Genomic DNA, 12,559 nt, shown 5'->3' with positions numbered 1-12,559 from the left:
CACCATTTTAACCACACTGTTCTCTCAATCATTCTTTGCACCTGTTTTTAACCACAGAATGTACCATACTTTTCCAAGTATTAGACTAGGTTGTTTTACTTTAAAAAACAGTGGTTCCTCAGGTTACAGACGCTTCAGGTTACTCCGCTAACCCAGAAATAGTACCTCGGGTTAAGAACTTTGCTTCAGGATGAGAACAGAAATCACACGGCGGCGGCACGGCGGCAGCAGCAGCAGCAGGCCCCATTAGCTAAAGTGGTACCTCAGGTTAAGAACAGTTTCAGGTTTAGAACGGACCTTCAGAACGAATTAAGTTCTTAACCCGAGGTACCACTGTATGGTTAAAAATCTGGGGGAATCTTAGATAGAGATCGTGAATATGCCTATTTTCTAAATTTGGGGTCCCAAAAGTAGGGGTGTCTTATACATTGGGGCATCTTATGCACAGAAAAATACGGTACTTTCATTTGGTATCTTTGTACCTCTGTTTCAGTAACCAGACATTTACTTGCCTTACTTATGTCAGGCTTCCTGAACTAGAGTGTATAATTTGTTGTTGTTGTTTAGTCGTGTCTGACTCTTCGTGAACGCATGGACCAGAGCACACCAGGCACTCCCGTCTTCCACTGCAGTTTGGTCAAACTCATGTTAGTAGCTTCGAGTGTATAATACATAGGTTTAATACTGAAAACAGCCCTAAAGAAGCTCTTATGGCCATTTTATACATGTTTCTTTATGCTTGCATAAGCCTATTGCTAATACATGTATATAAATTGAAGCATGTTGCTGCAAAATAGATAAATCTAAAGCCTAACACAGCTCAAGATAATCTCTGCTGATAATGGAATACAACGAGCCTCTTCAAATGCTGTTTTGATCATTTGATTTATACCTGGGAAATGATCAGTAGTGGGCCTTGAAAATGAGTATCCCTCCATGGGGAAAGAAAGTAGTTATGCATTTTGTTTGGTATTACATCTTGTTCAAACACAAGAGAAGATATCCTGCTTTTCTCACTGCATTTTACCTGCAGTGATGTGGGCAGCCGAGGGAAGATGTTAGCCCAAAGTGCAGTTACAATGGCCCAGCATTTCAATGCCAAACATCAAATATACAAATAGCAAATACGTTATTTGAACCTCATGCAGTCAAAATGAACCCACACTTACACAAAGGACACAAGGGGAGAAAATCCCTAAACAGTCAGAAGCATCTAACATGCTCAATGGCCACAGAATACAGGTGACAGGGGGCAGAGATGGAAATGGAGTAACTAGGTAAAGATCATGACCAACCTTACTCACATGATGTGCTGTATGTACATAAAGAGGCCCTGCTCACAGGCTCGTTGCTAAGGTCAGTTAGGTTGGTAAGAATAAGAGGGCTTTTTGGTGGTGACCACTCCACTCAAAGCTTTATGCATTTCTCTCCATAACTGTGTATGGATTTTTCTGTATAAGTCTTTAAAACTGGATTCATTTATTCTGTTTTAGCTGCTGTTGGTTTTGAAATCGCTGAGCTGTTTGAAGATGTGTTATGCTAACTTACTGAAATGTCTCTGTTATGCTTTAAAGTTGCCGTTTTTCCTACTTTTTATAAATATTTGTTTGGTGATTTCCAATATATTTTATAATGTGGGAAGGCTAAAGCCTTAAATACACTCTACACATATTTCTGTAAAAATCAAATAAGCAGGAGTACTCCACACTGCAACAATTTGTTTTCAATGTAAATATAAATTATCCAAAGTAATCACATCCCTAGTGTGAAAGGGAATACTCAATATCTGATTGTGTTTGCATGGGTAGTATTCAAAGACATACAATGGAGTTTTTAAAAATTACAGGACTATCTATCAATATGGAATCCCTCCTATGAAGAAGAAAATTTTGAAATCTTTCAAATTGTTCTTCTGAAAAGAATTTAATAAATTATAACAACTGCATTTAATAAAGCATGATAAATACATTCAGATCTATTTAGCAGTACATATTACTGCAAAGTGATTAAAAAAATGTGCAGTATGTCAGAGTGGGGTCTTACTGTTGCCCCTCAGTAAAGAATAATTTACCTCAAGCTGATGGAGTAGAGCTTTCCCCTTTTTGTTTATTTCTACCATCAATGTGAAAATAGCAACTTTAATGTCCTGTTCCACCAGCTTTTGATTCCGATTCACTTCATGAATCCTAAAAAGGTGGAAAACAGAAATGCTCTTTAATATGCTCAACATGGGAAATGTGCAAAATAACTTATTCTGAAATCTTTGGATACTAGTAAACTTGGTCCTAACTAAGCCCTAGGAAAAAAATGGAATGAAACTGCCACAAACTCAAGATCCACTTATTTCAATTGGATTTTTGTTGCAACTAGCATTTGCTGGATTATGTCCAATCAACTTCATGAGCCTTTGGGAAAACCTTTGAATTGTCCCTTCTTACTATAACAATTCTATGATTCTATGAATCTTAAATGTTTGAACTTTAATGGTAAATTGGAAGCAAAGTGAACATTAAGACCCTCAGCCTTATGGATAAAAGAGAAATACAAAAAAAATTGCTTCTTTCACATATTGTGTTACCAGCAGTGATGTGTAGTGGACAATTTTCAATCAAATTTTCCAGTGCTTTATTTTTCTGCAGAAAATGTTCTGTTTCATATTTTTATTAGTAGAAATGAACATCTGTGAACTGCAAGTGCAATGTTAGGCAAACTTGATAGTTTCAAAGTTTTTAGCCTTGTTTACTAAAATGAAGTAAAAGAAGTCCTCTTTAGGCCATCAGAAAATGTTCTTATTTAAATTACGCTAATTTGCAAAGGAACATTTTCTGCAGTTTTTCCATTCAAAATTTTCTGGATAACCCACATCACTAGCTACCAGAAAGGTAAAGAATATAAAGGCACACTTCTTTTCCCTGTCCTTTTTATTCTTGTCTGTCAGGGATTTTCTCTCAAAACATACATGCCACTACTCCTCTATGTAAGTGAACACCTCAAAATCAATCTCCTTCCCTTCCCACATAATTAAATTTTTTGAATGACTAATGTTTGTTTTTAATGATTAATTATAAGCAATATTGTAATGTGTGTTTTTATCAATATAATTTTGGCTACACCATTATTTGCATTTCCTGTTCCATCTCCATCTCTCTGTCATACTCCCATTTTTTGACAGCTTGCCTTAGGGCAGAGAGTTCTCATTTGTATCCTTTATAAGTGCCTTGGATGAAGGTACTGAGGCAACGCTCATCAAATTTGCAGATGACACCAAACTGGGAGGGGTAGCCAATGCCGCTGAAGACAGAATTGGGATTTCAAGGTGACCTTAACAGATTGGAGATCTGGGCCCAAACTAACAAAATTATTTTCAATAGGGACAGATGTTAAGTTCTACACTTAGGCAGCAATACCAGCTGCACAAATATAAGATGGAGGACTCCTGGATTGCCAGTAGTACATGTGAAAAGGATATAGGGGTCTTAGCAGATTACAAGCTTAACATGAGTCAGCAGTGATGTGGCAGCACAAAAAAGCAATGTTATATTATAGGCTGCATCAACAGATGTTCAGTGTCCTGCCTTGGTTGGACCACACCTGGAGTACTGTGTCCACTTCTGGGCACCACAATTTATGAAGGATATTGGCAAGTTGGAATGTGTGCAGAGAGGGCAACCAAGATGATAAAGTGTCTGGAAACCAAGATTTATGGGGAATGATTGAGGGAATTGGGCATGTTTAGCTGAGTAAAGAGGAGATTGAGAGAAGATATGTTAGCCATCTTCAAATACCTAAAGGGCTGGCCATCAAATAGAGGGTACTGCAAGCTTTTTCCCCCCTGCTCTGGAGGGTAGGACCCAAACCAATGAATTAAAGTTATAATAAAAGAGATTCCAACTGAATATCAGGAAGAACCTTCTGACAGTAAAACCTGTTTGACAGTGGGAAAGACTCCCATGAGAGGTGGTGGACTCTCCTTCCTTGGAAGTTTTTAAGAAGAGAGCAGTAGTGTATGACCTAGTTGAGATTCCTGCATTGCAGGGGGTTAGACTAGATGACCCTTGTGGTCCCTTCCAACTCTACAATTCTATTATTCTTTTGTAAAGCAGTATATTTTTAGGAACAAAACAACAACAATAATCCATAGTAATAGTAATGCAAATGCAGTCACATTAGATATAGTTCATCAAACTTCTTTACAGTGATTCTGATAAATGTTTTGTGCACGTTAAACTGTTATATTGTATAGTACAATTCCAATGGTCATGGAAACCAATTACAGAAATACTTCTCAAGGGAAAATATCACCTGAAACCCACAACATGAGAAATAGCTATAAATTAAATTTAGCCTAGAATATATGTCGTATAAACATAGTATTTTATTATTATAAAACAAGTACCTATTTTGAATCTGCTCCCCTGTATATTTTATATATTTGCTTTTCTCCATCAGCTTCGTGACTAATGTGTCAATTATAACCTTTTGATTCTGAAAGGCTTCTTCTATAAACTGGTACCTGCAGTAAAAGAAAAATAACAAACCATGCACATAGCAAAATATTCCCCATCTTGCCTTACTAAAAAAGTTGCTAAAAGGTAAGACAAATTATGTGACAACAATTTTTCATATGAAATCATTTTATTTTCATAGGTCATGGGAGGCCAATAAAATAATGATCAATAAAGCATTTGATTGCCAAAATTGTATGGCCTATGGCCATAAACATTGTCCAAGATTATATTGTAAAACCTCTAAGTACTTTTGACATTTAGACTAGTCATGCCAAAATTTACCGCCCCTTTTTCTGCAAAAGAGGAAAACCAAAATTGTACTGATTTAACGACAACAGTCTCATAGGAAGTTATGTCAAATATTTTTTAATTTTTGTTGAACCTGAAAAAGATCAGATTATTCTGAGAAAGTGCAGTGGTTTAATGCTATTCTTTATCAGGTAGTGTGCCCCTTAAAAATTCAACATATGGATGTGTTTTAGCCATTTTGTATTGGGCTTTTGGTTGTAAAACCTAGGTTGTGGAATGGTTGAGTTTTGGTGTAAAGGCTCTTATGCATAGGAAGGTCAAAAGTTTACAAGAAGGTTAAAAGAGCAACGCCATATTTTGCTCAGGTTGTTCATCCAAGAGTTAAGATGATATTTTGCATGGGAAGGTCAAAGCTTCATGCTAGGAATCTGGCAATTAAGGGGAAATAGAAACTGAACTAATACATTCTTCTCCTGATTAGCTAAAAGGTTGGAAATGGGGGTGAAATATTGTATATTAGTCAAGCTAGAAAACAGCTAGTTATGGAGTCAGAAACTCGAAGGACTGAGAGTTGAAGAGCTGCAAGAAAGAAAAGGACCTAGACTGCTTTAAGAGAATAGGAACACTGGAATGTGTTAGAGAGCGCAATGAAGGAAGCCAGAAAGCTGAATCATTCGGGAAACAGTCTAGAACAGGTATAGCTGGGTGCATTTAATTTAAACTGCTCTTATGTGTAGCTACCCAAACTGAACAATTAGGTGTGCCCCCCATCTGCTTGGGGGAAAATTGGTGCAAGGTCTTCTTACTCATTCCATGCCCAAGGGCCACACTACTCTACCCAGTATAGAAAGAAAGTTGGGCCCCTTAAAGTCCAGAAGGTTAATGACCTGTTTAGTGGAGGTGGTCAGAGAAAAATAAAGTTACCACCTTGGCAGCAATGGTTAAGTTAACAAGGAGGAATGGTAGGTTTGGCTGATTTGCTTGCCTCTCTTCTCTCTCACGGTTCAGACTACAACCTGAATTACCACAGAGGTTATAGGATATTTATATTTTTGGAATAGATTGAAATCTGCCTCTAACTTCCAGTTTCACCTTCAATTTGGTTACATGCAATTGTAATACCTGTGTTCTTTGTGTTCCAGCAACTGGCAATCCCGACATGTCAGCTTGTCACAAGTTTCACAATAAAGCTTTAGCTGCTCCTTCTTGTGATAAGGACAGAACACAGGTCGCTGACTAGTTACACCAACAGCTTCTGCAAAATTAAACGGGGGAATCAACTTTTCTTGTTACTGCTAGGATTAGAAGGGGCAATTTATTACTACAATTAACCCCACATATATTACTGGAAGGGAGGCGGGTGGTGCTGTGGGTTAAACCACAGAGCCTAGGACTTGCCGATCAGAAGGTCGGTGGTTCGAATCCCCGCGACGGGATGAGCTCCCGTTGCTTGGTCCCTGCTCCTGCCAACCTAGCAGTTTGAAAGCACATCAAAGTGCAAGTAGATAAATAGGTACCGTTCTGGCGGGAAGGTAAACAGTGTTTCCGTGCGCTGCTCTGGTTCGCCAGAAGCAGCTTAGTCATGCTGGCCACACAACCCGGAAGCTGTCTGCAGACAAACGCTGGCTCCCTTGGCCAATAAAGCAAGATGAGCGCCGTAACCGCACAGTTGGTCACGACTGGACCTAATGGTCAGGGGTCCCTTTACTTTACCTTATATATACAAGTATCTACAGGCTATAATACACAAGCAGTTCATATAGTCAAACAGAGTACCCGGCTGCACCTTAGGGCAAATAGGAAGACCTTTCTTTCTATCTTTCTCTCTCTGACAACACTCTTTTACACCAGCAATTACTGCTGGACAGGTTTCCCTTTTAAACCGATGGCCTCCAATCAACTGACAGCACATTACTGCTGAGTCTTTCTGACCCAGCACTTCCGTAGAAAGTATTGCAGGCTGGTTGCATCAGCTAGCAAACTCAAGCCTCCAGACTTACTATCTCACACAGTATTCTGTGAATCCCAAAGCTGAATAGCCTCATTCACACGTCACATTAAATTGTAGTTTAAAACAATGGATATCCCTGGGCCCCAAAATAGCCTTGATCAGGAGATGTTTCCCTGAAAACATTTGTGTAGAATATCTGAAGACTGGTACGGATGTTAACCCTGAAGTATACTGAAATAATGAAAACGAACAAAACTATACATAGAAGAGAATGTGTAAAAAATGCATTAGATAGAACTGAGCATTAAGTAAAAGAACTTTTACCTGGAGATACTTCCTCTTTCTGTCTGACTGTATGATCCTTCGTGAATTTCACCCTTTGATGAGCTCGTATGCAGGTCTTACATAACCATTCAACACACTCCACACAAAAACCATTGGCTTCTGCATTGTCTTCACAGCTTGTACAAACCTGGTTTAAGTAAAAATAAAAAGTATGCCTATTGAAACAAATCAGCATATTTGCTTTCAGTGGTATTACTAGTAGGAATGGAAATCAGGTGAGGAACAGAAATCAGATTTCTCACCTACACATATACTTATTTTGTAGGCTTCTGTAACACTGCAATGCTAAAAACCACTGACCTTTGGCTGGAATGTAGCCTACTCTACCTTTTGCCTCTGATCCTGCCTACCACTAGAAGGTTATTCATGAGTGAATGTAGATACTGGGATGAAGAAAGTTCTCCCCCATTCCAAGCCTTGTGCCCTCCCACATTTCAATATTCACTATTACCCTTTGATAACTAGATTCTCTGTAAGATGCAAATCTTACACATAAAATGTCAAACAACACAAATATTTTACTCCTTCTCCTATACTTTCATTTCCTAGATGACAACTAGTATTTAAAATATGACTACAATAACATTTTCATTTTAAGTATAAGGCATGCAGAGAAGACTGATGAGTTGACAGCTTAGGGAATTTGAAAAGCACCAGACACTCACCTGATTTGACTTCTCCACCGTACTACTAGGAACCTCAGTAGTATCCTTCACAAATATGTTATCAATGATGTGTCTTTCTGCACATTCTTGGCCACAAATTGGGCAACGAACAACACCAACTAGGGAGAAAGAAAAAAATGACATGAATTAATAAGTTTAGAAATAAAAAACGAATTTACGGTCTGGTATTTTCCCCTTTTTATAACCCCTTTTCAGGTGGATTCTTCATTACATTTATTAATCTACAAGTTGAGCACCATTTCTCTTTTTGTTTTTGTGCAGGCCATTTATATGATGTCCATTTATATGATGTAGGAAGGCAAATTTTTCAAACAACTTTTATGTTTTAATTCTTCATGCTCCTTGACCAGCTTTATTGTGTTGCAGGTATTGACTCATAAAAGAGAAGCAACAAATAACCACACCAGTCTTCAATTAAGGGCCAACAGGAATACCTTGAAATTCAGCAAACTAAACTGAATATTAAGGCTGAGGAAAACCGAAAGTGGACTGTTTAAACTTAGCCAATATCTCCATGTCTTATATACTTATTTCTTTCACTTCTGTGAACTAGGAAACATAATATTTTAAAAGCCACAGAAAAACAGAATAGCTGAAAAGTTTCCACAATACTGTACAGTGATAGAAATGTTTGTTGTGAACTTATGATGAAACCAAGCAATTAACAATTCATACATGTTAAGACCCCATATTTATATCATATTATATCAATATTTTAATATTTTAATATTTATATTATATTTGTCTCCAGAGATCTAGAAGATGGCAATAGGTGTTTCCCAACTCCTTGGCTCTTGAGCTATACAGTGCTGCACAGCATTATATTGTCACCTCTATTATTTAGCATCTATATGAAGCAGTTGGGAGCAGCTGCCAGTATGCTGATGATACCAAACTTTATTCCTCTGTAACATCTGAATCAGGAATGGACCAGTACATGGATGTAGTGGCGGGTTGAATGAGGGCTAAACAACTCAGTCTGAATCCCGGCAAGATAGAGGCTCTTTGGATGAGTGATTCTGAAGTCTGGGAAGTTGTTTAGCTAAATTTATTTGCATGTGATTGCACTCTTCTTGGAGGAGCAGGTATATATAGTCTAGGCCATGTTCCTAGATCCAGCTCTGCCACTGGAGAAACAGGTGTCGTAGATGACAAGGAGTGCTTTTTACCACCTTTGGCTTGATAAGACAGCTCTAGCAGTACCTGGATTAGTATAGCTTGACCACAGTTGCCCATGCACCGGTAAACATCAAGGTTGGATTACTGCAAGATTGTCTTACCGGCACACGTGTACTTTGAACATGCGCAAAATGGCCGTTCCCTGTATACCCTTTTTTAACACAAGTAAAATTTGACTATAAGGTTTGGCAAACAACTACCTCCATGTACAAGAGTTCCAGAAGACAGTTCCAAAACCCATGGCTCTGTGTGCGCAATTCCACAGAAAAGAAGTGCAGAAGGTGCTATTTCAGAAAATTTCAACTTCCAAAGCATCTCAACCATTTTAATTTTCAGCCAGCTTCTAGCCTTAATGTTTGAAAATGTGTGAGCAATGTTTGATGAAAACTCATGAGACAGAGGGATAATGGAATAAGATTTTAAATAACTGGGGCAGAGATTCAGTATACTGCATCACTCCTTGGCACACTATCTCTGGAAAAACAGAATTTTGCAAAATATAAATCATGAAATTTACACAATATACACAGTGCATGGAATTTTGGTTGCCTTGGTACAAAACTAAATTAATAAAGAGTTCACACACAGCAATTTCACAATTTCTAAACAACTCCATTAAAACTGGCACACTTTTCCCTGCACCTCTGGATACATGGCCAGCTTGTCTTGCAGTTCTTTGTGCAAGGGATCCTCAGACAGCGCCTGGTTCAAGGCGATGTTGGGTTGGCTAGGGAGGCTGAACTTGGCCCTTCATTAGAAAGTGGCCAGGTCCTCATGCTGCTCCTCCTTGTGCCTGAAGAGACCCTCAAGGCTGCAGGTGTCCAAAATGGGGCCAGCCCAAACTGTTGGTGAAGATGGCCTTGTCCACCTCCCTTTTACAAGCCTCAGCCTCTACACCCGCAACAATGAGCCAAGACTGTTCTCTGTGTTATGACTAATCTTCCTGATGGGCACCTGCATTCAGATAGTGCCTCTCTTGCTGTGTGTGGTTCCATGTCACTTTAATTAGTTCTATTAATGCCTCATGTTGTTGAGCAAATTCCTTTCTCAAACTCCCTCTGGCGGGGGAGGCACCATGTTATCTTCAGCCTATTTAAATCTCGGTTAACATGTGTTCTTCATCTTCTGGAGTTTTAAAAAGTTCGTAAGGTCTCCTTGTTTGCTTTGTGAAAGACCCACACGCATCTCCTTATCTCCTCCACTAATTTGAGAGCTAGTAGCAGGTGGAAAATTCTTCCCATGGCTAGATTTTACAGGCAGCTCCCAGCATTTAAGGGAATGATGAAATTTACATTTAGTAATATATATTGTAGTAGGTAAGGGTAGCCAAAATGGTACCCTACAAAAATTGCTAGCTTCCAACTCTTATCAGCGCCAACCAACAAAATTTAACCAAGTAACATTTAAACCATATGAAGTGCAATAATCTTTCCCCATGATATTTCAGGTCAAGTATTTGAGAAGTATTAGGTCAAAAAGATAACTGGCAACTTTTTTAGCTTTGTGTACTACATAAAAGTAAAATGAACGTGTAAAATTATATCCCTAGGACATCAAAGAATTATCCAATATAAACTGAAAAGTTTCTGGTGTTAATTATCCTAATTTATATGAGTATTTTTCTGAAAACCAGCATCACTAGACAGAACACTCAGAATTCCACAGAATTCTGAATTATGTAGAGGTCAGTGTTTCCTGGCACTTGACTGAATGTGAATCTTCCTTCCGGGAAGTATGCAGTCAGTTATGTAATAAATCTCTGAATCCAGCCCTATGTAAAGGCAATCCTCAATTTGTGTAGAGGTTCCACTCTGGAGCCTCACACGCATCGGTGGAGCATGCTTAAGTCCCCTCTGCCCTGCCCAGTCCCTTTCCATGATGTGTTTTGATGTTTGGGGGCTACTTCCAGGTTAGGCACCTACACCAGGATTTGCCTGTTATTTACTACGTAGCACTTCTTTAGCTGACATTTGTGCAGATTGAGGTTTTTTCTTAAAAATAATACTAAAAGGTAAGAATTTGAGTTTAACTTCTTTTGCTTATCAATATTTCTGGCTAAACCATTTACAATGTTTCTTAACTCAGAATTGCTTTCGAAGGATTGTGTCCTTGAACTTATACTGTTTCTTTGCATCAGTCATAACTTGGCTCCACTGCATCTCTTGATTATATTATCTACTGAATGTTAATATCAGAATGAGACAAATGTAACAACATCCATAACAAACATTTGCATTTCTGCCAGGCAATATTGCTTGTCAATTCACCCATTGTTTTCAAACTTACTATTTCTTGTCTGATGATTTGTTTAAAAGGTCGCCCAACCAAATACCACTAATTATATGACATGCTATCGGTTTTCATTTTATTTATAGACATCATGGATGTATTTCTGCATACGCAGAAGAATCTCTGCCCTGTGGGCCAATATGGCCAGTGAAGCCATTTTCTGCAAAAAGTGCCATTTACCTATCAGCTGAATAGTGATCTCAGCTAATAGGTGGGAAGACAGGATTTAATTCTGCATTGGCTGCATGCGCTCCCAGTAGGGAACACAACTGTGCAGCCAAGACAGCAGAATTTAAATCTTCACTCATCAGTCCCTTTCAAGTGAGACCCTTTGTAGGTTTCCCCCTTTTACTTTTAAGTCTCCAGTCTTGCTCTAACTTTAAAGGGGGTGGGGGAAGCTCACAAAGGCTTTTGTAAGACTTCACTCCTCCCTTTAACACAGGAGTAAAAGGGACTTTGACAGGTAGGTGGCTACAGCCACCTACCTATCAATCGTATGACATCTTAACGACATGTGATTGATAAGGTTCTGGCCTGTGGAGCCAAAAATATTTCCTGTCTCTGACACACATGGGTGTCCTTCTGAATATACCTTTAACTGGTTTTTGCAGTGCCATTCAATGGTACAAAGTGCCATTTACCAGAGACTGACATACTGAAATATATTATCATATAATATATTTAATGTTAATGGCTTCTTTTTTATATGTATGAATATAGTTTTATTTTTCAAGCTGTGTTTTAGTCACCAAAACTGTTATTAAGTGTTAGAGCTATTAGAAGCACAAGATAGCCTATTACTGAATTTACTTGTATCAAACCTTAACATGCCAATTGTATTTTTTGACTTGTCCTATTTAATCAAAGAACAACATAAGTAATAGGTTTCGGCTGTGTGTGCATTGCAAGAGATGTTAGATAGCACAGACCAAGATGCATATGCTACAGGAAGAACCTGGTTTCCTGCTCTTCACCAAGCAATGATTTCTTGCATGGCTCAGGTGAGCTTACTGGCATAATTATGAGCTATGTGCATATAAACCATTCCATTTCTAACAGATAAATGAGTAAACTAACTTGGAATGTAATGATTGAATTGGTGTGGTTATGTCAAGAACCTCTAGCCAGCAGCCCCAAAGCTAGTCCACCAAGCATTCCTATTTGACCTGTAAGACTGTTTTGGTTAAGGAACAGAATTATAGCCATGCAGATCAATCTCTTCCATTCCTTCATTGCATTTTAGTTCAGCAGAGCATCAAAGTTGTGGATGAAATTTTCTAACTGTTCTTAAAATTCTGTCACACAGATCTCAATTGAGTCAGCATGATAGCACCACATGCTGAATAGCAGTG

The 12,559-nt window shown here is 38.5% G+C and overlaps 1 protein-coding gene across 2 annotated transcripts in view; it reads right to left on the bottom strand.

Annotated features, from left to right (window-relative positions):
* TRIM24 (tripartite motif containing 24) overlaps positions 1-12,559 on the bottom strand; it is a 37,209-nt gene that overhangs the window by 18,244 nt on the left and 6,406 nt on the right. For both annotated transcript variants that reach the window (XM_083700079.1, XM_083700080.1), the window contains exons 2-6: positions 7,719-7,837; positions 7,033-7,180; positions 5,880-6,012; positions 4,397-4,513; positions 2,072-2,186 (exon numbers count right to left, since the gene is read on the bottom strand). In XM_083700079.1, coding sequence (XP_083556205.1) covers positions 2,072-2,186; positions 4,397-4,513; positions 5,880-6,012; positions 7,033-7,180; positions 7,719-7,837 — 632 coding nt within the window. The remainder of the gene's footprint in view (positions 1-2,071; positions 2,187-4,396; positions 4,514-5,879; positions 6,013-7,032; positions 7,181-7,718; positions 7,838-12,559) is intronic.

The sequence above is a fragment of the Podarcis gaigeae genome (genome assembly GCF_964106915.1).
Source record: "Podarcis gaigeae genome assembly, chromosome: 10".
In the NCBI taxonomy this organism is placed as follows: domain Eukaryota; kingdom Metazoa; phylum Chordata; class Lepidosauria; order Squamata; family Lacertidae; genus Podarcis; species Podarcis gaigeae.
Note: the sequence above shows the minus strand (reverse complement) of the source record. Positions and strands in the feature narration are given on the sequence as shown.